At 45.7% G+C, this 25,469-nt stretch overlaps 1 protein-coding gene across 2 annotated transcripts in view; it reads right to left on the reverse strand.

Annotated features, from left to right (window-relative positions):
* Positions 1–25,469, reverse strand: part of AGBL2 (AGBL carboxypeptidase 2) — a 63,893-nt gene that overhangs the window by 31,540 nt on the left and 6,884 nt on the right. For both annotated transcript variants that reach the window (XM_040328273.1, XM_040328271.1), the window contains exons 3-11: positions 22,431–22,494; positions 17,304–17,420; positions 14,563–14,751; positions 13,002–13,109; positions 11,821–11,974; positions 9,976–10,758; positions 3,857–4,016; positions 3,606–3,732; positions 222–322 (exon numbers count right to left, since the gene is read on the reverse strand). In XM_040328273.1, the coding sequence (XP_040184207.1) occupies positions 222–322; positions 3,606–3,732; positions 3,857–4,016; positions 9,976–10,758; positions 11,821–11,974; positions 13,002–13,109; positions 14,563–14,751; positions 17,304–17,420; positions 22,431–22,494 (1,803 nt within the window). The remainder of the gene's footprint in view (positions 1–221; positions 323–3,605; positions 3,733–3,856; positions 4,017–9,975; positions 10,759–11,820; positions 11,975–13,001; positions 13,110–14,562; positions 14,752–17,303; positions 17,421–22,430; positions 22,495–25,469) is intronic.

Here is a 25,469-nt window from a genome sequence, read left to right on the forward strand (position 1 = left end):
CGCCCTTACGCCGGGCCGCTTTAGGGAGCGCACACGCAAATTACGGAGCTACTGCTTCGTGAATGAAGCGTAGCGCACGTAATTTACGGAGGCGTAGCGTAAAAACGGTACGCTGCGCCTCCGTAGTAGTGCGCGCCCCTACCTGAATCCACCCCAGGGTGTCTCAACAAGTAGTAGTAAACATAACAATGCTTCTTAAACCCCTTAAACTAAGTGCTCACCTTGGTGCTATCAGGATCACAATAGTCCAGCAGAGTGTCACAGAAGTGATGTCCCATTGATTTGAGGTCATTTGTTGTAAAATGAGTGCCTTTTCTGTCCCCTATATTTCCAGTTAAAAACATGTATATTAATTATCTTTTAAAGATTATTATAATGTTCAACTTTTGGCAGCTGTAGTATAACACAGTAGTATAGGAGAGAGTAGTGTTGACCACTGTTCTAAGGATCAGAGTAGTACTGTACACTGTGGCAGAGGGATGAGTACTGACCACTCTGATCACTGGCAGGGTACAACTGACAACCTTCACACAAATAGTGAAAACAATAGTCTGGACTACTTCGAAAAGGAATAGAGCTGTACTGATCACTGTGGTAGGGACAGGAGTAGTACTAATCAAGCAATAGGATCACAGGATTATTGATCACCGTCATAAGGGCAGCAAAGGAAACCACTGTGGTAGAAGCCAATGGTGTACTGATAAATGTAGTGAGGAGTAAATAAGCACTGTCCACTGTGGTAGGAGCCAGAGTAGTAGTGACCACTGTGGTAGGAGCCAGAGTAGTACTGACCACTGTGGTAGGAGCCAGAGTATTACTGACCACTGTGGTAGGAGCCAGAGTATTACTGACCACTGTGGTAGGAGCCAGAGTTGCAGTGACCACTGTGGTAGGAGCCAGAGTAGTAATGACCACTGTGGTAGGAGCCAGAGTAGTATCAACCACTGTGGTAAGAGCCAGAGTAGTACTGACCACTGTGGTAGGAGCCAGAGTAGTACTGACCACTGTGGTAGGAGCCAGAGTAGTACTGACCACTGTGGTAGGAGCCAGAGTAGTACTGACCACTGTGATAGGAGCCAGGGTAGTACTGACCACTGTGATAGATGCCAGAGTAGCAGTGACCACTGTGGTAGGAGCCAGAGTAGTAGTGACCACTGTGGTATGAGCCAGAGTAGTAGTGACCACTGTGGTAGGAGCCAGAGTAGTACCAACCACTGTGGTAGGAGCCAGAGTAGTACCGACCACTGTGGTAGGAGCCAGAGTAGTACTGACCACTGTGGTAGATGCCAGAGTAGCAGTGACCACTGTGGTAGGAGCCAGAGTAGTACTGACCACTGTGGTAGATGCCAGCGTAGTACTGACCACTGTGGTAGATGCCAGCGTAGTACTGACCACTGTGGTAGGAGCCAGAGTAGTACTGACCACTGTGGTAGATGCCAGTGTAGTACTGACCACTGCACTGTTCAAGGCAAACAGGACAGCTAACCCTATATAGTTGATCTTGTCATGGATGGAGGAATTTTCTGCTGTGGCTATTGTAGTCTGAAAGCCACAGCCAGCGCCTATCCGTATACCCAATCAGTGGCTGTAATTAGATGCACCTGCTGTTTGGCCTCCAATTTTAAACCTGACTTTTTCAATTTTTCAAAAAAAGAATGTCAGGCGGGAGGGAGGTGGTCAACAGGGCCACCCATGTAGTGAATTTTGTCCAGTTGAATAGAATTCTGCTGACCTTTGTGGTGGGGCAGAGTAATAATGAACATTGCACTGGTGGTCAGAGGTATAATGAACATTGCAATGGAGGCACAGTAACGCTGTCCTCTGTGGCAGCACAGAATATTTCCAAACATTGTGGTGGTGCTGACCTGCGATGAGACAGAGAAATGCTGAACTTTACGGTAGGGGCGGAGTAGTGCAGACCTCTGTGGAGGCAATTTAGACCGGACCTTTGTGGTGGAGCAGAGAAATGTTAAACAGTGGGTGGGTGCAGAGTAGTCCTAACCTCTGTAATTCTGAACGATGTTGCGGGAGCAGAGTCAGCCTGTCATCTGTGACTGGGAAACACAGTACTGACCTCTGTGGTGGAGCAGGCTAATACTAAACTTTGCTGTGATGGCAGAGTAGTCCTGACCTCTGTGGCGGGGCAGAGTAATGCTGAACTTTGCTGTGATGGCAGAGTAGTCCTGACCTCTGTGGCGGGGCAGAGTAATGCTGAACTTTGGGGGAAGATTTGGGTAGGAAAGTACCCAGTGTGCATATATCCCCCAAAAAATATATATAAAGATTTTTTTTTTCTCAGTTTAGGCCGATACGTGTTCTTCTACATATTTTTGGTAAAAAAAAAAAAATCACAATAAAGCGTGTATTGATTGGTTTGCGCAAAAGTTATAGCATCTACAAAATAGGGGATAGTTTTATGGCATTTTTATTAATATATATATTTTTTTACTAGTAATGGCGGCGATCAGCGATTTTTATCGTGAATGTGACATTATGGCGGACACATTGTACACTTTTGACACCATTTTGGGACCATTCTCATTTTTACAGCGATCAGTGCTATAAAAATGCACCGATTACTGTAAAAATTATACTGGCAGTGAAGGGGTTAACCTGTAGGGGGCGCTGAAGGGGTTAAGTGTGACCTAGGGAGTGATTCTAATCATAAGAGGGCGTGGCTTGCCATGACACGTCACTGATCGCGGTTCTCGATGACAGAGAACAGACGACTAGTGACAGTGTCAGGGGAAAGATGGGGAGAGGTTGTGTTTACACTGACATCATGGGCAGACTCATGGGGAGATTATGGGGCCCCCGGGCAATAGGAGATTATGGGGCCCCGTGCAATAGGAGATTATGGGGCAGCTATAATCTTGGGATTTTTAGACCAAAAGGATGTCAGTAAGGCAGTGTTTCTCAATTCCAGTCCTCAGGCCCCCCCAACAGGTCAGGTTTTCAGGATTTCCATTATTTTGCACAGGTGATTTGATCAGTTTCACTGCCTTAGTAATCACCACAGCCTTTTCATCTGAGGGAAATCCTGAAAACCTGACCTGTTGGGGGGGCCTGAGGACTGGAATTGAGAAACACTGCAGTAAGGGATGTTTCAGGGACAGATATAAAAAAAAAAAAAAACAGATTTGTTCATACTGTCCCTGAGGCCGACAACCCTGATGGGGTCCCCTAGTGGCATGGGGCCCTCGGGTAGTGCACGAATAGTCAGTCCACCCCTGACTGACATCTCCCTGTTCTTCAGCTCTGTGACCCGATTGCGGGACACCGGCGAACATCAAGTCCACGGGTGCCGCGGGCACGGTCACAGAGCTTGCGACCACACGGCGGAAAAATAAAGGGGACGTATATACACGCCCATTTGCGCAGTCGTGCCATTCTGTCGACGTAAAAACTTGTGCGGCGGTCGGCAACTGTTAATGGGGCAAAGTAGTAGTGACTTCTGGGGTGGGGCAGAGAAATACTAAACTGCGTGGTCCGAGCAGAGTAGTGCTGACCATTGTGGCATTGTGGTGGGTGACATACAGTACCAATGCTGATCTCTGTGGCCAAGGACAGAGTAATACTGACAATTACAGTGAAGGAACACTTACCTAATGTAGATCCACCAAAAGTAGACTCCATGGTATAACTGTTGCTGATGCCATGGCGCCACATTACAATTCGTCCCGTGCCTTCTTTACTTTTCTGCACCTTAAACTTACAGCCTTTAAAAACGAACTGCAGAGAAAGTACACTGTAAATGTTTGGGGATAAATCGGCAGGTCATGCCATGCCAGTCATTCGTGCCATATTTCCTTCTGCGCTGGTATAAGTAAAATTTAAATTTTTTTATTTGAATTACCTTATCAGGAGCATTCTTGCTGAGCATTAAAGGGAAGACCCTCTCATGTAGTCTGGACTCAGGATGACCCTTATTGTTACAGCCATACATGAACACGTTGTTCTTACGACTGTGTCCATGGAAGTCACAATATAGAAGAACTTCTCGTTCTACTACAAGCCTGAAATAGAAGAACAAAATATGTTACTCTAAATTGCATGGCTCTACTTGGATTCGTTTTTCTGAGTCAAAAGGAATACCTTAACCCTTTCATGCCTAAGCCTATTTATGACATTTGTAGGTAGATTCAGAAAGAGTTAGGCCGGCTTATCAGTAGATAAGCCGACCTAACTCCGAATCTACGCCGCCGTATGTTTAAGCGTATGCTCAAACAGAGATACGCTTAAACAAAGCTAAGATAGAACGGCGCAAGCCGGCCTATCTTAGCTTGCAATTTTTCGGATGGCCGCTAGGTGGCGCTTCCATTGCGGCCGGCGTAGATTATGTAAATGAGCTTTTACGCCGATTCCCGAACGTACGCCAGCCCGCCGCAGTCAAATTACGTCGTTTCCGTAAGGCCTTAGGCGGCCTAAAGTTATTCCACCTATGAGGTGGAATAACAATGTTAAACTATGGGCACCGTTCCCGCCGCGAGGTTCGAATTTTTTTACGTCGTTTGCGCAAGTCGTCCGCGAGTCGGGAGTTACGTCGTTTACGTCCACGTCGAAATCAATAGGCCCGTACGGCCTACTTAGCCGCAATGCGCACTGGGAAATGTAGGCGCCCGGCGCATGCGCAGTAGCACAAACCGTCAATAAACGTGAGGTCAAGCATCATTACCATACAACACGCCCCCCTCCAAGTAATTTGAATTAGGCACCCTTACGCCCGCTCGTTTGAGGCTACGCCGCCGTAGATTAGCAGGTAAGTAGATTGAAAATCACTACTAGCCTAGCTAATTTACGGCGGTGTAGCCTAAACAGGCTAGGCTACGCCGCCCTAAAGATATTCCAATCTACATGAATCTACCTATTAGTGTTTACAAGTTAAAATCCATATTTTTTGCCAGAAAATTACTTAGAACCCCCAAACATTATATATATATATTTTTTAGCAGAGAATCTAGAGAATAAAATGGTGATTCTTGCAATATTTTATGTCTCACGGTAAAAGACACCCGATCCCTCCTTTGCACTTCAAAGTATTCAGATCGCCGAAAACAGCGATCTGAATACTGTGTACCTTTTAAAATCCGGTGCCATTGGCAGCCGAGAAACCCGGAAGTGACGTCATGACGTCGCTTCCGTGTTTCCATTGCGGAGACTGAATCAAAGCCGTTTACGGCTTAGTTTCAGTCTGCGCCTGGACACTGGAGGCGCCGGATGGAGGATCGGTATCCCGGTGGGACGGGAGGCCCGGTCAGAGCGGCGTGAGGCGGCGGATGTCCCCTCCCGCTCCTTCGGCATTAAAACCGAGCGGCTTTCAGCCGCATCGGTTGTTATGTCTGGATAGCCAATCGCCCGCTCTAAACAACGGTACCGGGATGATGCCTGCAGCTGCAATATAATAAATTAATACATTTTTGCACACAATATAATAAATGTTTGCTTTTGGGTTTAATACTGCCTTAAATTGTCCAGAATTAAACATCCTGGATTCTTGTTGGCCGACAGTTCAGAGCTTCATTTCTGTTGTGTCGGTACATTTAAAAATGTAGCTCAAATGATTTAGGTTTGGGCTTCTCCTCTGTATCTTTCTGATGGCAGGTCCGAGACATGCAAAAATATTTTACACTATACAACCCTGCATCCCTTGATGCTCTTCCAACATAAATGGGCTGTGCTTTTCCCTTTGTCCACTAGATGTCACTGTGCATATAGCAAGCATAAGATCAGGAGCATGAACAGGAGAAAACCAGGCAACAAGAAGACTGCAGTGAGTACCCTTGGTACTTGGTAGTTTGGCGCACTGTCCACATACTTTTGGACATACAGGGAATGCGGAAAGTATTCAGAGCGCTTCACTTTTTCCAAATTTTTTTAAGTTACAGCCTTATTTCAAAATGGATTAAATTCATTATTTTCCTCCAAATTCTACAAACAATATCCCATAATGACAATATGAAGGAAGTTTGTTTGAAATCTTTGCAAGTTTATAAAAAAATTAAAATAAATAAATAAAATAAATAAAAGGGGGGAAATCACACGTACAGAAGTATTCACAGCCTTTGCTCAATACTTTGGTGAAGCTCCTTTGGCACCAATTACAGCCTCAAGTCTTTCTGAGTATGATGCTACAAGCTTGGCACACCTATTTTTGGGCAGTTTCTCCCATTCTTCTTTGCAGGACCTCTCAAGCTCCATCAGGTTGGATTGGGAGCGTCAGTGCACAACCATTTTCAGATCTCTAAAGAGATGTTTATTTGGGTTCAAGTCTGGTCTCTGGCTGGGGCACTCAAGGACGTTCACAGAGTTGTCCCGTAGCCACTCCTTTGTTATCCTGGCTGTGTGCTTAGGGTCATTGCCCTGTTGGAAAATTAACCTTCATTCCAGTCTGAGGTCCAGAGTGCTCTGGAGCAGGTTTTCATTAAGTGTGTCTATGTACATTGCTGCATTCATCTTTCCCTCATTCCTGACTAGTCTCCCAATTCCTGCCTCTAAAAAACATGCCCACAGCATGATGCTGCCACCGCCATGCTTCACTGTAGGGATGATATTGGCCAGGTGATGAGTGGTGCCTGGTTTCCTCCAAACACGTCGCTTGCCATTCAGGCCAAAGAGTTCAATATTTCTTCAGACCAGATAATTTTGTTTCTCATTGCCAAAATCCTTCAGGTGCCTTTTTGGCAAACTCTTGAAGGGCTGTCATGTGCCTTTTACTGAGGAGTGGCTTCCATCTGGCCACTCTATAATACAGGCCTGATTGGTGGAGTGCTGCAGAGATGGTTGTTCTTCTGTAAGGTTCTCCTCTCTCCACAGAGAAACGCGAGTGCTGTCAGAGTGACCATCAGGTTCTTGGTCACTTCCCTGACTAAGGCCCCTTTCCCCCTGATCACTCAGTTTGGCTGGACCACCCACTCTAGGAAGAGTTCTGGTGATTTAAAACTTCATCCATTTACAGATGTTGGAGGCCACTGTGCTCATTGGGACCTTCAATGTTGCAGACATTTTTCTATACCCTTCACCAGATCTGTGCCTCAATACAATCCTGTCTCCGAGGTCTACGGACAGTTCCTTGGACTTCATCGCTTGGTTTGTGCGCCGACATGCAATGTTAACTGTGGGACCTTCTATAGACAGGCGTGTGCCTTTCTAAATCCTGTCCAATCAACTGAATTTACCACAGGTGGACTCCAATCAAGTTGTAGAAACATGTCAAGGGAGTACTCGGAATGGTTAAGGGGTGGGTAGTGGGGTCCCCCAGGGTTCTATGCTGGGACCAATCCTATTTAATTTGTTCATAAACGACCTGGAGGATGGGGTAAGCAGTTCAATCTCTGTATTTGCGGACGATACTAAGCCAAGCAGGGCAATAACTTCTCTGCAGGATGTGGAAACTTTGCAAAAAGATTTGAACAAATTAATGGGGTGGGCAACAACATTGCAAATGAGGTTTAATGTAGAAACATTTTAAATAGGGAATACAAAAAAATTGGCGTTTGAAAAATTATTGCGCAAATACCATGCGAGAAAAAAAGTTGATTTTTACATGAAGGAGAGAAGTGCCAAAATAGGCCCGGTGGACTAGTGGTTAAACTACGTAGAGAGTTCTTTACTGTAAGAGCGGCAAGTATGTGGAATTCCCTTCCACAGGAGATGGTCTCAGCGGGGGAGGGGGGGGGGCATCGATAGTTTAAAAAAACTATTAGATAAGCACCTGAACAACCACAACATACAGGGATATACAATGTAATACTGACATATAATCACACACATAGGTTGGACTTGATGGACTTTTTTCAACCTCACCTACTATGTAACTATTAGCTAGATTCAGAGAGGGCGTCCTAACTTTGCGGCGGCGTAGCGTATCGTGTTTACACTACGCCGCCGTAAGTTAGCGAGGCAAGTACATGATTCACAAAGTACTTGCCTGCTAAGTTACGGCGGCGTAGCGCAAGTCGGGCGGGCGTAATGGCGCCTAATTCAAATTTAGCTAAGGGGGCCTGTTTTATGTTAATGGGGCTTGACCTGACGTGATTGGCGTATTTTACGAACGGCGCATGCGCCGTCCGTGTACATATCCCAGTGTGCATTGCGGCAAAAGTACGCTGCACGGTCCTATTGATTTTGACGTGGACGTAAATGACGTAAAACCCTATTCACGGACGACTTACGCAAACAACGTAAAATTTTCAAATTTCGACGCGGGAACGGCGGCCATACTTAAAAGGGGTGGTTCACCCTAAAAACTACTTTTTCTTATTACACTTGCCCCCCACATTACAATACGATTAAGCCTATTATCTTTTTTTTGATGCTGTACATACCTTCGTACAGCTATTCACCCGTGGCTTCCGGGTTGCGAGTCCCGCGGGCGTTCCCAACATGTCTGTGATTGACGTTTTGACCAAAAACAAGCTCCCCCCCGAACGGTGATGCGCATGCGCAGTATAGTGCCGACTCGCCGTTCGGCTCCTTTCGCCAACCGTGACGCGACTTACGCAACGGGGGGGAGCTCGTTTTTGGTCAAAACGTCAATCACAGACATGTTAGGAACGCCCACTCCCGCGGGACTCGCAACCCGGAAGCCACGGGTGAATAGCTGTACGAAGGTATGTACAGCATCAAAAAAAAGATAATAGGCTTAATCGTATTGTAATGTGGGGGGCCAGTGTAATAAGAAAAAGTAGTTTTTAGGGTGAACCTCCCCTTTAACATTACTATTCCATCTATTTGATGGAATAACTTTAGGCCTGATAATGCGTAACGTAAACGGCGTAGCTGTACTGCGTCGGCCGGGCGTACGTTCGTGAATAGGCGTATCTAGTGATTTACATATTCTACGCCGACCGCAATGGAAGCGCCACCTAGCGGTCAGCCTAAAAATTACACTTTAGGATACGACGGAGTAAGACACTTACGCCGCTCGTATCTGAGCCTAATTTAAGCGTATCTGGTTACCAGAATACGCTTAAATTAGCGCCGACGCAAATTTAGACTTAGGCTGGCGTATCTACTGATACGCCAGCCTAAGTCTCTCTGAATCTAGCTATATGTATGTAACTATATATGATCGGTGGAAATAGGATGCACCTGAGCTCAATTTTGAGTGTCATGACAAAGGCTGTGAATACTTATGTACATGTGATTTTTTTCCTTTTTTATAAATTTGCAAAGATATCAAACAAACAAATGTCTTTTACGTTGTCATTATGGGGTATTGTTTGAAGAATTTGGAGGAAAATAATGAATATTAAATTCATTATTTTCCTCCAAATTCTTGAAATCTTTGCAAATTTATAAAAAATAAAATTAAATAAAATTAAAATTATTTTGAAATAAGGCTGTAATATAACAAAATGTGGAAAAAGTGAAGCGCTGTGAATACTTTCCGGATGCACTGTATAGAGTAGAGTAGGTATAGTATAGAGTAGGTATAATGGTCAGGTGTCCACACACTTCTGATCACATAAAGTACCGTATTTATCAGCGTATATCGCGCACTTTTTTCCCCTGAAAATCAGGGTAAAATCGTGGGTGCGCGATATATGCCGATACCCGCGCCGTGTTTAAATGGCTGTGCCGACATATACAGAGCGCAGTACGCTCGTGTACATTCGGCCAGGCTCGGCTTCACTCATAGTTACGCTCTGTGACGTTTATGCGTGAGAAGCCGAGCCTGGCCGAATATACCCGAGTGTACTGCGCTCAGTATACGTCGGCGGAGGCTTCAAACTGAGCGCGGGAAGCGGGGATTCGACATGAAGACAGCGCGGGAGAACACCACCGAGGCCGCAGACGGACGCCGGACCGGACGACGCCGCCGATGGACGCTGGGCAAGACACCAAAACTGTAAGTAGTAAAATGTAATAAAACATTTTTTTACAGGAAAAACAGGTCAAAATTAGGGGTGCGCGCTATACGCGGGAGCGCGCAATACCCAGATAAATACGGTACCTTCCATCCGATGACCTCACCTTTTAATCATAGCCCTTGTGTGCCAAATACACGGATAGGAGTCCTTCAGCATACTTCGATAGTTCCTGTTTAGATCCCTCCCAGACAGAGAGCAGCGGTAGTTTCCAACAATTACTCCATCTGGATTCAGCATGGGAATCACTTTAAAAATAAACATATCTCTGAGCAGGCGAGCATCAGGAGAGTCACTCAGGATAAAGTCCAGGAAGCCTTTCATCATCCAGGAGCCATTAGTCTCCCCAGGATGTACTCTGGCCGTCACCACCACTGCTTTCTTACTAGAGGCCAACTCAGGTTTTACAGATGGGGACGTAATGGTCATCAAGTAGACCGTGTTACCGGCTAGACTCCTGCATAAGGTCCGGAGTTTGCAGTACTGGGAGCGATCTGGGTCACTGGTCCACATTTCAATATCCCTATGCAGGTCAGAATATGTATACGGATAACAGTGTGCAAAGAAACAGGTATCGTTGTCATGGGGGAACTCAAATGTCCATGTTAAGCAGTACAAAGAGCCACCACCCTGTGGGCGAGAGTTACGATAGTACTTTATATCTCTCCCTTCCCTCTTCCACCCCTCTCCTGTGAGGGTGGCATCGTGTTCTGAATACATAAGAGGCTTCATGCCAGCATTGTACAGGCTGTTGCTCTTCATTAGGTTAGTGATCGTGAAACGATAAGGGACACCTTTCTTTGTGTTCTTCACCTGGAAGTAGAACCATTGAGTGTGCTTGCTGGTGTAGAGGTCGGTGCGTAGGGTCAGTTCATACTCATATGTCCCTCTGAAAAGATAATAGACGATGTAAGCAGATCACATAACACACACAGGGCAGCCATCAGAAATTGTGGGGCCCCTTGCACAGCTTTAGGCCTGGGCCCCCATGGGCCTGACCACCAACATTCCCCAGGGCCCACCCACTAGCCATCCCACCAAGTCCTTCAGTGCCTCAGCCCCCCTTACACCTGTACGCTCGCTGCCCCCCATCACACCTGTACGCTCGCAGCCCCCCCATCACACCTGTATGCTCGCAGCCCCCATCACACCTGTATGCTCGCAGCCCCCCCCTCACACCTGTATGCTCGCAGCCCCCCCTCACACCTGTATGCTCGCAGCCTCCTCACACCTGTATGCTCACAGCCGCCTCACACCTGTATGCTCACAGCCGCCTCACACCTGTATGCTCACAGCCGCCTCACACCTGTATTTTTTGCAGCCCCCTCACACCTGTATTTTTTGCAGCCGCCTCATACCTGTACGCTAGAAGCCTCCTCACACCTGTACGCTAGAAGCCTCCTCACACCTGTACGCTAGAAGCCTCCTCACACCTGTACGCTAGAAGCCTCCTCACACCTGTACGCTAGAAGCCTCCTCACACCTGTACGCTCTCAGCCACCTCACACCTGTACGCTCTCAGCCACCTCACACCTGTATGCTAGAAGCCTCCTCACACCTGTATGCTCTCAGCCACCTCACACCTGTACGCTCTCAGCCACCTCACACCTGTACGCTCTCAGCCACCTCACACTTGTATGCTAGAAGCCTCCTCACACTTGTATGCTAGAAGCCTCCTCACACCTGTATGCTAGAAGCCTCCTCACACCTGTATGCTAGAAGCCTCCTCACACCTGTATGCTAGAAGCCTCCTCACACCTGTACGCTCTCAGCCACCTCACACCTGTACGCTCTCAGCCACCTCACACCTGTATGCTAGAAGCCTCCTCACACCTGTATGTTCTCAGCCCCCTTATTTGGTAGATATGACATTGCAGTGGTGGGAAGCTTCACACTTCCCAGGAAATTCGTATCTGTGATTGGGTTTACAGGAGTAGATTGGGTCACTCACACTTTGACAGCTTTTTGAAGATTGCCGCTTTCAAATTGAGATTCAAACTGCAAGTTGTTGTTGTTATTGATCCCATCGACATTTGTACACGGTGTATAAATGACACACCGACGTCCGCCAGTTCGGGAACCAGTGTAGTGAGACCCTTTGTATGCTGCAGGAGGAGTCATTAAAAGGAGATGTTTTTAGATATACAAGTCAAATAAATTAGCAGCTATAAATAATCTGATCAATGTGTTAATGTTTGAATCATGGTTTCTAAATGCGTAGTTTGTAATTTCATATATACCGAGAGGGAGTCATCTTTGCTTTGACTCTGCTTCCCAGTTTGTAATGTTGCAAAGTGATTGTGTGTTACTAGCCAATTAGTATCTAGTCACAATCGCCTCTAGGATTGCAATGGACTACAGGAGAGTCAGGACGCCCACTAACACACAGCTCCTTTCTCTATCTGCAACGTAGAGAGCGTCCTGACTCTCCTGTAGTCCAAGGGAGGGGGCGAGCACGACACTCCACACCAGGGAGAAAGCCTTGCATTACTATGTGGAGTTACAGACAGAAGAACAGGAAGTGAGGATTTCTCAGAAGAAATAAGGACATTTAAAAGCAAAATGGAAGGATGAGGTAAGTGAAGGAGGACTGCACTAAGGTAAAGGAAGCTATTTAGGGAAACAAAAATTGTACCTTTACAACTTCTTTAATTTATATAATTATCTCTTAGTGAATTGACCCTTATGTATAAAAAATATAAAAAATATTCATCATAATTTGCTTAACCACTTTCCGATCTGCCATCAAAAGACTTTGTACACACCTTTTTATTTACTTGGAATATATTTTGCCTATTTAAAATTCAAAATTTTTTTTTAATCCATAAAATTCTAATTTAGATGGGCTTTAAACATGACATTATTGTGTTGGCTGCTGTACTTACGGTATGTTGTATGTACCGTGTTTATATATAAATATAAATATATATATATATATTGTATTTATCATTCTTTTTTTCTTCATTATTTGCTCTGGGAAGATCGCTGCTTTTATTTATCTGGGATTTACATTGTACATTGGTGCTGTTGAATGGTAGTGCTGAATGTTTATTACGTTTTTTATGTTTGCAACTTTTATGTCAAAAACTTCTAATAAAAAGAATAAAAAAAAAAAACACATGACACGATTACCTGCTTTGATTTCATACACCACTTTGCCATCTCCTTCCTCAGAAACGGATGGCATTGCTTCTTTGCCAGTATGTTTGTAGAAGGGCTCTGGATGGGGAGGATCCCATTCTATATGAGGACAGTTGGACAAATAGAAAATAAGAACACTTTCCAGTAGTAGATTTCACTGTTATCTAATAAACAACCTACTTAAATGTAAAAGGGGGTTGATAATGATGAAGATTGTAAGCTCTTCTGAGCAGGGCCCTCTAAATCCCCTTGTATTTTAGTTTATTGTAACTGTATTGTCTCCCTTTTATATTGTAAAGTGCTGCGTAAACTGTTGGCGCTATATAAATCCTGTATAATAATAATATTATTAATAATAATAATAATAATAATAATAATAATAATAATTTGGAAAGCCTGCTACACACTGAGTGTTTTTTTAAAACCTGCTCTGGTTGGAGCCGATGTACAAATGATCCAATGTTAGTACAGCAATCTCCCTCACTGAGCTGTTGTGTTCTGACAGGAGGACGGGCCCCCCACCAGAACACTGATGAGCGCTCTCTGCCATTTGCTAATTGCACTAATCAGGAGCCAGTCAGCTTCTGGTTTTCCAGCATGCTTGCTTGACGAAAGCCAGCCAAACGACCGGCTTTTGTTGGACCAGCTGCCCCACACACGAGTCGAATGTCGGCCGTTTTTTTCTTGAACTGGCCGCGGTCGCCCGGCATTCAGCCCCTGTGTATATGAGGCTTAAAGAGGAAGTAAATCCTGATGGGTTTTACTCAGGGCCGCCATCAGGAATTATGGGGCCCCTTACACAGCTTCAGGCCGCCACCAATTGAATTGAGAAGCGGGGGGGGGGGGGCTCTTTACAAAAAAGAAATAAAGAAAAAATATATATTAAAAAAAAAAAAATTATAAAAAAGGGGGGTAGCCATCCAGGGCCCTTGGGACTTCTGGGCCCTTTAATAAAAAGAAAAAAAGAAAGAAAAAAATATCTATAAAATATGGGCCGGATTCAGGTAGATCGGCGCATTTTTAGGCGGGCGTAGCGCATCTCATATGCGCTACGCCGACGTAAAGCAGAGAGGCAAGCACCCAATTCACAATGCAAATGCTCCCAACGTTGCGCCGGCGTAACGTAAAATCGTCAGCGTAAGCTCGCCTAATTCAAAGTAGGTGGATGGTGGGCGTGATCCATTTAAATGAACCGTGACCTCATGCAAATGATGGACCAAACGAACGGCGTATGCGCTTCCCAGTGCGCATGCTCAGAATCACGTCGGAACGAACACCTAAGATACGTCGAATCACTGAACGTAACCTACGCCCAGCCCTATTCATGTAGTACTATGTAAACGATGTAAAATACGACGGCTGTTCCGTCGTCCATACCTTTGCATGGGATGCGCCTCCTATATGTGGAATAACTTTACGGGGGACGTACGCCTTACGTAAACGGCTTAGATTACTGCGACGGGCGCAGGTATGTCTAACTGTAAATACTTCATAAAACACATAACAAGAAGAAAAAAAAATCTTTATAAATGTTTTCTTAAATTATAATTACCAATATGAGTGATTTCTCCAGGAATGACCTCACAATCCGTAGGCCAGCGCGGAGGTTTCAGGAACCCATTTTCCCTGAAGGTAGAGAACAGATTCCGGGGCTTCCTGAGACGTGGGATGATTTGCCCTTCCTGATTGTCAAAAACAATCTGTCTGCTCTTAAACCCGGTGCTTTCTAGCAACAGCGAGTCTGAAAGAGAAAAGGGCACTCAGACGATACAATCTCCAGAAAAACAATATTTAAATAAAAGGAAACTTGTACTAAGAATAGGAAGGCTGATCCATCTTCCTGGAAAATGCTAGTTGCCTGGCTTTTATGTTGATCCAATAACTTTTTGGAAAAAGCCTGCATATTAGGAGGACATTTTTTGGGGGCTGAGCAGTACAAGTTCTACAGTATATACTGAGCTGGAGGCCCTCAATGATTTCCCATATAGATGCAAGTCAAAGTTGGATCTGCACTCTGACACCTGCTGGACAATATTGTGTATAGCTATCTGCTCCCTTTTTAAACCTGCAATCACAGCAACTGGTGGCCATTTCCTTGCAGCCTTGAAAAGTTATGCTACCAAATTCTGAGAGCTGCATAGGAAGTGTGTGCTGCAAGAATAAAAAAATGTTCAATGTGTTATGCTCATTTGTGAAATGAACCTGAATGATAAGTACAGTGGAACCTTGGATTACGAGCATAATCCATTCCAGGAGAATGGAGCCCCAGATGAAGACACGTGATGGTGTCGTAACGCGTAGGGATTGGCCGCAGCAGACGTACACCAGGAGTGACGTGAGACGGTGCAGAGGACGCCACTGTTCATGAGTATATGCACTCGTTTTTATCTTTTCATGTAAGTGCAATCTTACTTTAATAAACGTCCCTGAAGTTTTACACTACACTATTGGAGGCCCTCTTTTGTCCCTCTTGTTCCCTGGTTCGGAGAGCATACAGGTACTTTTACAAGGGACCGGGTTTAGCATCTGCTATTTGAACCAAGAGTCACGGAGGAAGCCAGTGTGTGGTGGACACAGTTTGCGTTGTACTGCTGACTTTATCCTTTAGTGAGGTGAGAGTTCTGGGAGACCAGACTCTGGTGGAGTTTCCATTCCTCTCTGGGATTAGTGGACATCTATTCCTTTAGCAGGGTTTACTGCGTTCTCACTCTATTTGTTACTGTTTATTTTAGTTAATATTTGGTCACTTATATCACCTTTATTTCACCTTTTCCACTTTGAATATCACTATTTTGTGTTTATGTACTTTTTGCGCAATAACCTAATTCATTATTTATTCATTCCAGGAGAATGCTTGTAATCCAAAGCACTTGCATATCAATGCAAGTTTCCCCATAGAAGTCAATAGACACAAAGATAATTTGTTCTGCATTTACTTCTATGGCATGCAACACCGCATGTTGCCAGAGGTGGGGGGGGCGCCGGAGAGCCTCGGAAATCCTTGATGACAGCTCGACTGATCTCGGAAACCATAGGAAAGGTTTGAAACACTCAGGAACGTATTTCCGAACAGCTCCGATCCATAATCCCTATTAGCTTGAATTATGCTAATTTTGCGAGACAACACTCGCAAACCAAGTCAGTATTTAACCTCTGGCTTCCATCCTCACCTCTCCTGCCGGATGTTGCTGCGGAGATGTTTTAGGATGAGTGAGGGAAGGAGCCAGTAAATATGTATTTATCAGCCCCTTCCCTTTCTGAATGAATATGGTGAGTGATCGGTAGTGTGTGTTTGAGCTTTGGGGTGCACACCCTAATGCAATAGGCTGCGCACACCTATGCTTTTATTATTATACAGAATTTGTCCAGCGCCAACAGTTTGCGCAGCGCTTTGCAACATTATCTAGGAATATAACGCCTACGACCCCTCCATAGCATATACTGTATAATCCAAGTAAAAAAAATTGCAAATAAGCGTTTATCGGTTGGTTTGCGCAAAATTTATAGCGTTTACAAAATAGGGGATAGTTTTATTGCATTTTTATAAATTGTTATTTTATTACTACTAATGGCGACGATCAGCAATTTTTTTAGTGATTGTGACATTATGGCGGACACTTCGGACAATTTTGACACATTTTTGGGACCATTGTCATTTTCACAGCAAAAAATTCATTTAAATCGCATTGTTTATTGTGAAAATGACAGTTGCAGTTTGGGAGTTAACCACAGGGGGCGCTGTAGGAGTTAGGGTTCACCTAGTGTGTGTTTACAACTGTAGGGGGGTGTGGCTGTAGGTCTGACGTCATCAATCGCGTCTCCCTATAAAAAGGGATCACTCGATCGATGCGCCGCCACAGTGAAGCACGGGGAAGCCGTGTTTACATACGCCTCTCCCCGTTCTTCAGCTCCGGGGAGCGATCGCGAGGGGGTGGCTAGAAACGAATAGCCGCCCGCTCATCCCGGATCGCTCCCAGACGATTTCCGACCGCCGCATGTACCGGGGGGGTCCCGATCGGCCCCCTCGACCCACGTCTAGGCAGGGACATACGGGTACGCCCATCTGCCTGTACGTGCCATTCTGTGGACATATATGTAAATGCGGCGGTCGTTAAGTGGTTAAAAACGTCCGTGTGTAGGCTCCAGAGCATTTTTCTCGTCGTGAAAAATGGGCATTAAAAATTTAGAACTCTTGTGTGTGTTGTCTTTTGTCTAACCCACGGGAAGTTGTCCCTACCAGGGAAAGCCTCTTGGTCCAAAATTCACAGTTCTCTGGACTTTTGTTGGACTTACAAATCAGTTTCTTCTGGTCATGAGAGAATTTGTCCGAATCGCTGTCTGTAGGGGTTCGTTCCATCCTTCTGTTTCTCCGCGCTGGACGCAGTAAAATCTCCTCTTTCGCTTTTTTTTCTGCAATAAACATGGTTTAAAATTATATTATATTGTTGCTGTATATACATTTTTTTAGAGCTGCAGATACAGTGCATCTGGAAAGCGCTTCACTTTTTCCACATTTTGTTATGTTACAGCCTTATTCCAAAATGGATTAAATTCATTATTTTCTTCAAAATTCTACAAACAATACCCCATAATGACAACGCAAAAGAAGTTTGTTTGAAATCTGTGCAAATTTTATAAAAAAATAATTCAATAAATAAATAATCCCATGTACACAAGCAGGGCTCAACAAATCCCGGTTGCCAGGTCGCCATGGCGACTAGAAATTGAGTCCTGGCGACTTGGCTTGGAAGGTGGGCAAAACATTTTTTTTTTGTGAGCTGGCGCCATCTGGTGGTGAGCCATTGGTATTACAAGTTATTACCACCAGATGTGTGAGCTGGCGCCATCTGGTGGTGGCCGTTGGTATTACAAGTTAAGCAATACAAGTTAAACAGCAATTCTAATGTCATTTTTCACTATTTTCACTGCCATCTTCTTCCCTCTAATTAGAACCCCCAAACATTATATATATTTTTTATCCTAACACCCTAGAGAATAAAATGGCGATCGTTGCAATACTTTCTGTCACGCCGTATTTGCGCAGCGGTCTTACAAGCGCACTTTTTTGGGAAAAAAATACACTTTTTTTTATTAAAAAATAAGACAACAGTAAAGTTATCCCAATTTTTTTTTATATTATGAAAGATAATGTTACGCCGAGTAAATTCATACCCAACATGTCACGCTTCAAAATTGCGTCCGCTCGTGGAATGCCGACAAACTTTTACCCTTTAAAATCTTCATAGGCGACGTTTAAAAAAATCTACAGGTTGCATGTTTTGAGTTACAGAGGAGGTCTAGGGCTAGAATTATTGCTCTCGCTCTACCAATCGCGGCGATACCTCACATGTGTGGTTTGAACACCGTTTACATATGCAGGCAGCTTGCTCACGTATGTGTTCGCTTCTGCGCGCAAGCTCGTCGGGACGGGGTGCGTTTTCTGTCTCCTAACTTTTTTAGCTGGCTCCTAGATTCCAAGCAAATTTGTCAAACCCTGTACATAAGAATTCACAGCCTTTGCTCAATACTTTGTTGGTGCACCTTTGGCTCAACTCTTTTTAAAGCGGGGGGTTCACCCAAAAAAAATAATCTAACATTACATTGAGCCGAGTTGTGAGAATGACATTAGGCTGTTTTTTTTAATTTCCTTGCCGTACATACCGTTTTATCTATATTTTCACCGCGGCTTTCGGGTATGTAATCTGCGGGACTGGGCGTTCCTATTCACGTTAATTGATTGACATGCTTCCGACCGGCGCATACAGCGCGTCACGAGTTGCCGAAAGTAGCCGGACTGCGAGTTGGCTCTATACGGCGCCTGCGCACCGACGTTCGGCTTCTTTCGGCAACTCGTGACGCGCTGTATGCGCCGGTCGGAAGCATGTCAATCAATTTACATGTGAATAGGAACGCCCATTCCCGCAGATTACATACCCGGAAACAGCGGTGAAAATATAGATAAAACGGTATGTACGGCAAGGGAATAAAAAATAACAGCCTAATGTCATTCTCACAACTCGGCTCAATGTAATGTGAGAATTTTTTTTTTTTTGGTGAACCCCCGCTTTAAGTATGATGATACACGGTTGGCACGCCACATTTTGGTCAGTTTCTCCCATTCTTCTTTGCAGGACCTCTCAAGCTCCATCAGATTGGATGAGGAGCGTCGGGGCACAGCCATTTTCAGATCTCTCCAGAGATGTTCAATTGAGTTCAAGTCTGGGCCACCAAAGGACATTCACAGAGCCACTCCTTTGTTATCTTGGCTGTGTGTTTAGGGTCATGGTCCTGTTGGAAGATGAACCTTCACCCCAGTCTGAGGTCCAGAGTGCTCTAGAGCAGGTTTTTATCAAGGATGTCTCTGTACATTGCTGCATTCATCTTTCCCTTGATCCTGACTAGTCTCCCAGTTCCTGCCTCTAAAAAACATCCAAACAGAATCATGCTGCCACCACCATGCCTGGTTTCCTCCAGCCAGGACGCTTGCCATTCAGGCCAAAAGATTCAATCTTTGTTTCATCAGACCAGAAAATGTTGTTGTTTGAGCTAATGCAATAGGCTACACACACCTATGGTAGTAGAAATGACCTTCCAAACACAACTACATGCTCACCCTGTACCTGGCCGATGCCCCTTGAAGATGGAAATCACCGAAGTAGACACCACTCGACTCCGGGTCCTGCGCTGAGCGGCTGCTCTCCTGCAATGTGAACACAATGGCCTAGATTCAAGAAGCTATTGCGCCCGCGCAACCATAGATTGCGCCCGCGCAACCATAGGTTGCGCGGCGCAATAGCTGTTTTGCTCCCGCGTAGCGAATGCCCCTGATTCAGGAACATCGCTACGCGGACTGCAGCCTAGGATATGACAGACATAAGCCTCCTTATGCCTTCATATCTCAGGCTGCATTCTTGCGTTGGCCGCTAGGGGGCGCGGCCATTGTGATCGGCGTATAGTATGCAAATTGCATACTACCACCGATTCACAAAAGTTGCGCGGGCCCTGCGCACGCAAGGTACGGAGTTTCCGTACGGCGACTTTAGCGTAAGGCTGCTCCTACTCATAGTAGGCGCAGCCAATGCTAAAGTATAGCCACCCTTCCCGCTCGTGAAATTTGAATTTCACGTTGTTTACGTAAGTGATTCGTGAATGGCGCTGGACGCCATTCACGTTCACTTAGAAGCAAATGACGTCCTTGCAACGTCATTTGCCGCAATGCACGTCGGGAAAGTTTCCCGACGGAGCATGCGCTGTTCGCTCGGCGCGGGAGCGCGCCTAATTTAAATGATTCCCGTCCCCGGCGGGATCATTTACATTAGGCGCCCTTACGCAGGGCAAATTAGCATAGCGCCCGCGCAATTTACGGAGCTACTGCTCCGCGAATCGCGGGCAAATCGAAATATTTGCGTGGGCGCAGAGCAAAAATCGTTGCCCTTTGCCCACGCAAATATTGCGCGGTTCTACCTGAATCTGGGCCCATAGCTCGACTGCTTGGCGTAGGTACCATTCATTGCATTCTCTGAATAAATGCAAAGCTGTCCCTTAATGATCTGATGAGGCGCAGTGACAGTACACTTTCTACCTCTTCCAATCAAGGAACACTTTGCATTCATTTTAAAAATACAAAGCATTCTATGAATGGTGTCTGTGCTGAGCAGCCTTCCTTCTGTTATTGCGAAGCAGAAGTGCAGCCGCTTGGCGAAGGACCCGGGAGAAAGTGGATTTCAAGCTTCCAGTGGCATTGGCCAGGTATGACATATACATAGTTACATTGATCCTAGTTGTACCAGTTTAACTATATATGTATATAAAATACCCCATTCTTGGAATTATTCCTTAAAGCGGAGGTTCACCGGTATAATGCATTTTTTTCCCTTAGATTCCTGCTCATTTAGTCTAGGGGAATCGGCTAGTTGTTTTAAAATCCGAGCATTACTTACCGTTGTAGAGGGCGATCTTCTCCGCCACTTCCGGGTATGGGCTGCGGGACTGGGCGTTCCTTCTTGATTGACAGTCTTCCGACAGGTCTTCCGAAAGGCTTCCGACGGTCGCATCCATCGCGTCACGATTTTCCGAAAGTAGACGAACGTCGGTGCGCAGGCGCAGTATAGAGCCGCACCGACGTTCGGCTTCTTTCGGCTACTCGTGACGCGATGGATGCGGCCTTTCGGAAGACTATCAATCAAGAAGGAACGCCCACTCCCGAAGACCCATACCCGGAAGTGGCGGAGATCGCCTTCTACAACAGTAAGTAATGCTTGCATTTTAAAACAAATAGCCGATTCCCCTAGACTAAATGAGCAGGAATCTAAGGGTATCTAAGGTTAAAAAAAAAATTATGGGAGAACCCCCTCTTTAACTACTTGCCGACCAACCGCTGTCATTTTACGGCGGCAGGTCGGCTCCCCTGCGCGAGAGCCCGTAGCTATACGTCGGCTCTCGCGCCGGCCACTAGCCCCCTGACTCCCGTGCCCGGCGGGCGCAATCGCTGCCGGGCACACGTGATCGCTCGTTAGATCGGGGACTTGGTGGCCTAGGCCAGGATACAGCATTGCGCTGCCCCACAGCAATAGTTAAAGGATCAGTCCACTTAAAATTGATGGGAGGCGTCATTCACTAGCTTCTTATGCAGCATAGGTGTGTGCAGCCTTTGGCATTAGGGTGTGCACTCCAAAGCTCAAAACACACTCTACCGATCACTCACGATGTTCATTCAGAAAGGGAAGGGGCCAGTAAATGGCATATTTACTGGCCCCTTCCCCCACTCATCCTAAAACATCCACAGCAACAACCGGTGGGAGTGGGGGGAAACCGGCAGTGCTGTGGGTGGAAGGAGGGGGAGCCAGGTCAGTAGGGGGAATCTGTTCTGCACAGGGTGATTAGGGTGTGCCTGGGCACACCTGGCACACCCTGTGTGCACGCCTATGTTATGCAGTATCTCTTGGGGACTCCAGATCTCTCCACCCTAGTTCTTAGATCTGTTCACTCCCTATATTTCACTCATTCGGTGCTGCTGCTGCTACTACACTATCCATTACATTGCAATTCCCCCTTTCTATTTTATCTGGGGACGAATGTTGCTGGAACAGGAAGTGATAGGGAATCCAAAAAATAGCAGTTTTTCATTACCGCAGGGTGATAGGAAATCTGGGGACAGCTCCTTCAGCTACAGCTGTCCATAGGGGAGTTTCCACGTTGTCGTTAATTCTTCTCACTTCCTGTTTTGTCCCCAAAACAGGAAGTGAATATATCCTTGCCAAAAGGTGCAGAGATTCGAAGCATTTCCCTAATCTATTTACCACTACAAAAAATATTTCGGCTTTAGATCTGCTTTTCATTTTTCTTAGTTGAACTGTGTTTTTTTTAAGAAAAGATGAGTTATTGTATTTTTCCGACAGTGACTTTATAATGTGCACCTACCTTTAAAATAGCCATAATATTTCAGGTGATGCTGCATGAAGCTGTCATATGGATCAGTCAGAAACTGCAGAAAAATAATGGATGCAATGATAAAATACACACATGATATATGTGAATAGCAAAGCTCAAAAATAAAAAGTGCTCAAAAATTGTGCAAAATTGGACATAATTGTCTCAATGAGGAGATCATTTTAGGGCTGTGCACTATGATGGAAGTACATTGCATGCAATATAAATTATAATAAAAGCTGAACTCCAGGTATGATTATAAAATGCAGTTACATGGCCCAACCTGTTCACTGTGGCATCTGAAAACCCTGTAGTAGTTAGCGCTAGTAGAGTGATAGCTGAGATCTTCTAGTACGGTGCAAAAAAGGTGCCTATGGATGCAGTGCAATTTGAGACATCAAAAATGAATGGGCTCAAATTGCACCGCATAGAATCACATGTGATTTACATGGGATTGTGGTGCGATTCCTGAGTGGTTCACATGCAATTCACAGAGTGAATCTAGTCTTAAGCTTCGTAGGGTGTGTTCAATCAGTGGTGGTGCATCCATAAAGGGCGCAGGAGCGACGCCCCCTCTTTCCTGCCACCTTCCTATCACCAATCGCATGAATCCATCCATTGTCGCCACTGCCGCCCCCTATTCAGGGGCCCTTGTCGGGCATCTGAATTACAGCGGCAGGGGTGTTTTTGAAAGTGCCCAATTAGAGCCGTAGGCTCTAATAGGCTTCTTGATTAGAGCCATAGGCTCTAATAGGCTTCCAAAATGGTTAACAGGGGGAGCAATGATGTGCGTTCACCGTTTACTCACTGTTGTGTTAGGGAAGCAAATAAATCGCTTTCCTAACACTGACGCGCCTCTCAGCCAATCAGGTGCTCGGGTCTGGTTACCCGTCACCTGATTGGCTTAAGCGACAGGTGCTGTGATTGGACGCCTATTAGGCGTCCAATCATAGCAGAGGACGCCTTGCCTCCGGAATCTGGAGAAGACATCAAGGACTCGGAGCATAGAGGACAGCGCCGGGCAGGGGATGCACACTGGCGGCAATTGATGGGGCACAGTGGCGGAAATAGATGGGGCACACTGGCGGCAATTGATGGGGCACACTGGCGGCAATTGATGGGGCACACTGGCGGCAATTGATGGGGCACACTGGCGGCAATTGATGGGGCACACTGGCGGCAATTGATTGGGCACAGTGGCAGCAATTGATGGGGCACAGTGGCGCCAATTGAGAACGGGTGGGGAGCGGAGGAAGATCACTCCACCAGGGAAGGCAAGGAGATAAGCAGGCGGCTGGCCAGGACTTGAGCCAAGGCAGAAGAACATGCGAGCGGTGCAGAATGGGCATGCACCCGAAACTGAAGAAATATTCCCTCCGCTCCGACCAACACATGATCATCAGAAAGGGGCACAGATAATGGGAAAAAAATTATTCAGATAAAAAATAAAAAAACTCTGCACTGACGGTCTTTGAAATTGCCCCAGCCCCTGTTCAAATCCAATCCGGGGACAAAACTGGGGACAGACTTGGTCAGGGGACAGTGACCTCAATTCGGGGACTGTCCCCGGAAACCAGGGATGTCTGGTGGTCACCCTACCCTGGAGGGGTCATAGTCTTTACCTAGCCATATCCAAAGCTCTACTCCACTTCAGCAAGTGTACAGCTAAATCACTTCTGCAGGACAAACTGTGAAACCTGAAGACGGAAAGAGTCATGCAAGTTGTTTATACACGGAATGTTAAGGGAAGATAAACTACACAAGGAGATATAGGGGTGGTGGATAGTAAATCTGGCCATAAACTGTTCTTTTAATTTGTCCAGTCAGTGGAATAAATAAATAAAAAATTCCTTAATTTACACAATCAAGGTGGATGGAGGAATCCCCTCCTTCCCCACAGGGACATTTTTGTTTTGACAGCGGCACCGATACTGATCAGCAGCTGCATCTGATCAATGGAAAATTTTCCAACCTGTCCCTTTAACCGAAGAATCAAAAAAAATCGGTTTCTGTCGAGTGGGAATGGCTACACACTGAGTGAAATCCGGCCAGTCCCTGCTGAACCAGGTGAATTTTGCCCTCTTAGGTTTGGAGCAGTGACGTTAGAACTAAAGCCTCGTACACACGATCGGATTTCCATCGGACAAAGCTGTGGAATTTTGTGCAAAGGGCGTTGGCCGTGAACTTGTATTGCATACAAACAACAAAACTTTGTTGGCCAACATACACAAAACTACGTGTTTATTTCAGCTCTTTAGCGCCACCCTTTGGGCAACTTCTGCTAATGTTGTCTTATGGTTAGCATTGGTTCGGAGCATGCGTGTTTGTACTTTGGATTTTTTTCCCACAGACTTGTGTTCACGCGATCGGATAATCCGACGGCACACATTTGTTGTTGGAAAATTTGAAAGCGTGCTATCCAACATTTGTTGTCGGAAAATCCGACAATTGTCCGATGGAGCAGACAAAACCCTGCCATCACACATTTGTTGTCGGAAAATACGATTGTGTGTGTGGGCCTTAAAGCTCCGGGGGCCGTGATCATATCTGACCGAGGCGTGTCAGGCTTTGCTACTGCTAACATGACTCTTATCTCCTTTTCCACCTTTCTCATTACACCCCAGAATAGCTTCCCTAGCATGCTCTGCTGATAATCTAAGAGGAGCAGGACAGGACAGGAGGGTGAATGGGCAAATAGAAGCAGACATGTAAAAATCTGCTTTGCAGCCATTGTCCCCAATTTGGCCACCGCTGTCATTGTTATTCCAGCACAATGCGAGAATTTGACGCGCCACATTACTCATTGACCATCTGGCTAAACACATGTAATTTGGACCTCCCAGGTCAGAATCAAGCCAGCCAGCCCAAGCTTAGTGTATAAAGCTCTTTATTTTACCAGGTCTGGCCAGGACAGCCATCACAAATTTTGAGGCCCCTTACAAAGCTTTAGGCAGGGCCCCCCTGGAGCAGAGAATGGGGGGGGGGGGGGTGCTGACGAAAAAAAAAAAAAACAAGTGCCATCTCTTCTCT

Source organism: Rana temporaria, chromosome 11, assembly GCF_905171775.1.
Source record: "Rana temporaria chromosome 11, aRanTem1.1, whole genome shotgun sequence".
Classification (NCBI taxonomy): Eukaryota; Metazoa; Chordata; class Amphibia; order Anura; family Ranidae; genus Rana; species Rana temporaria.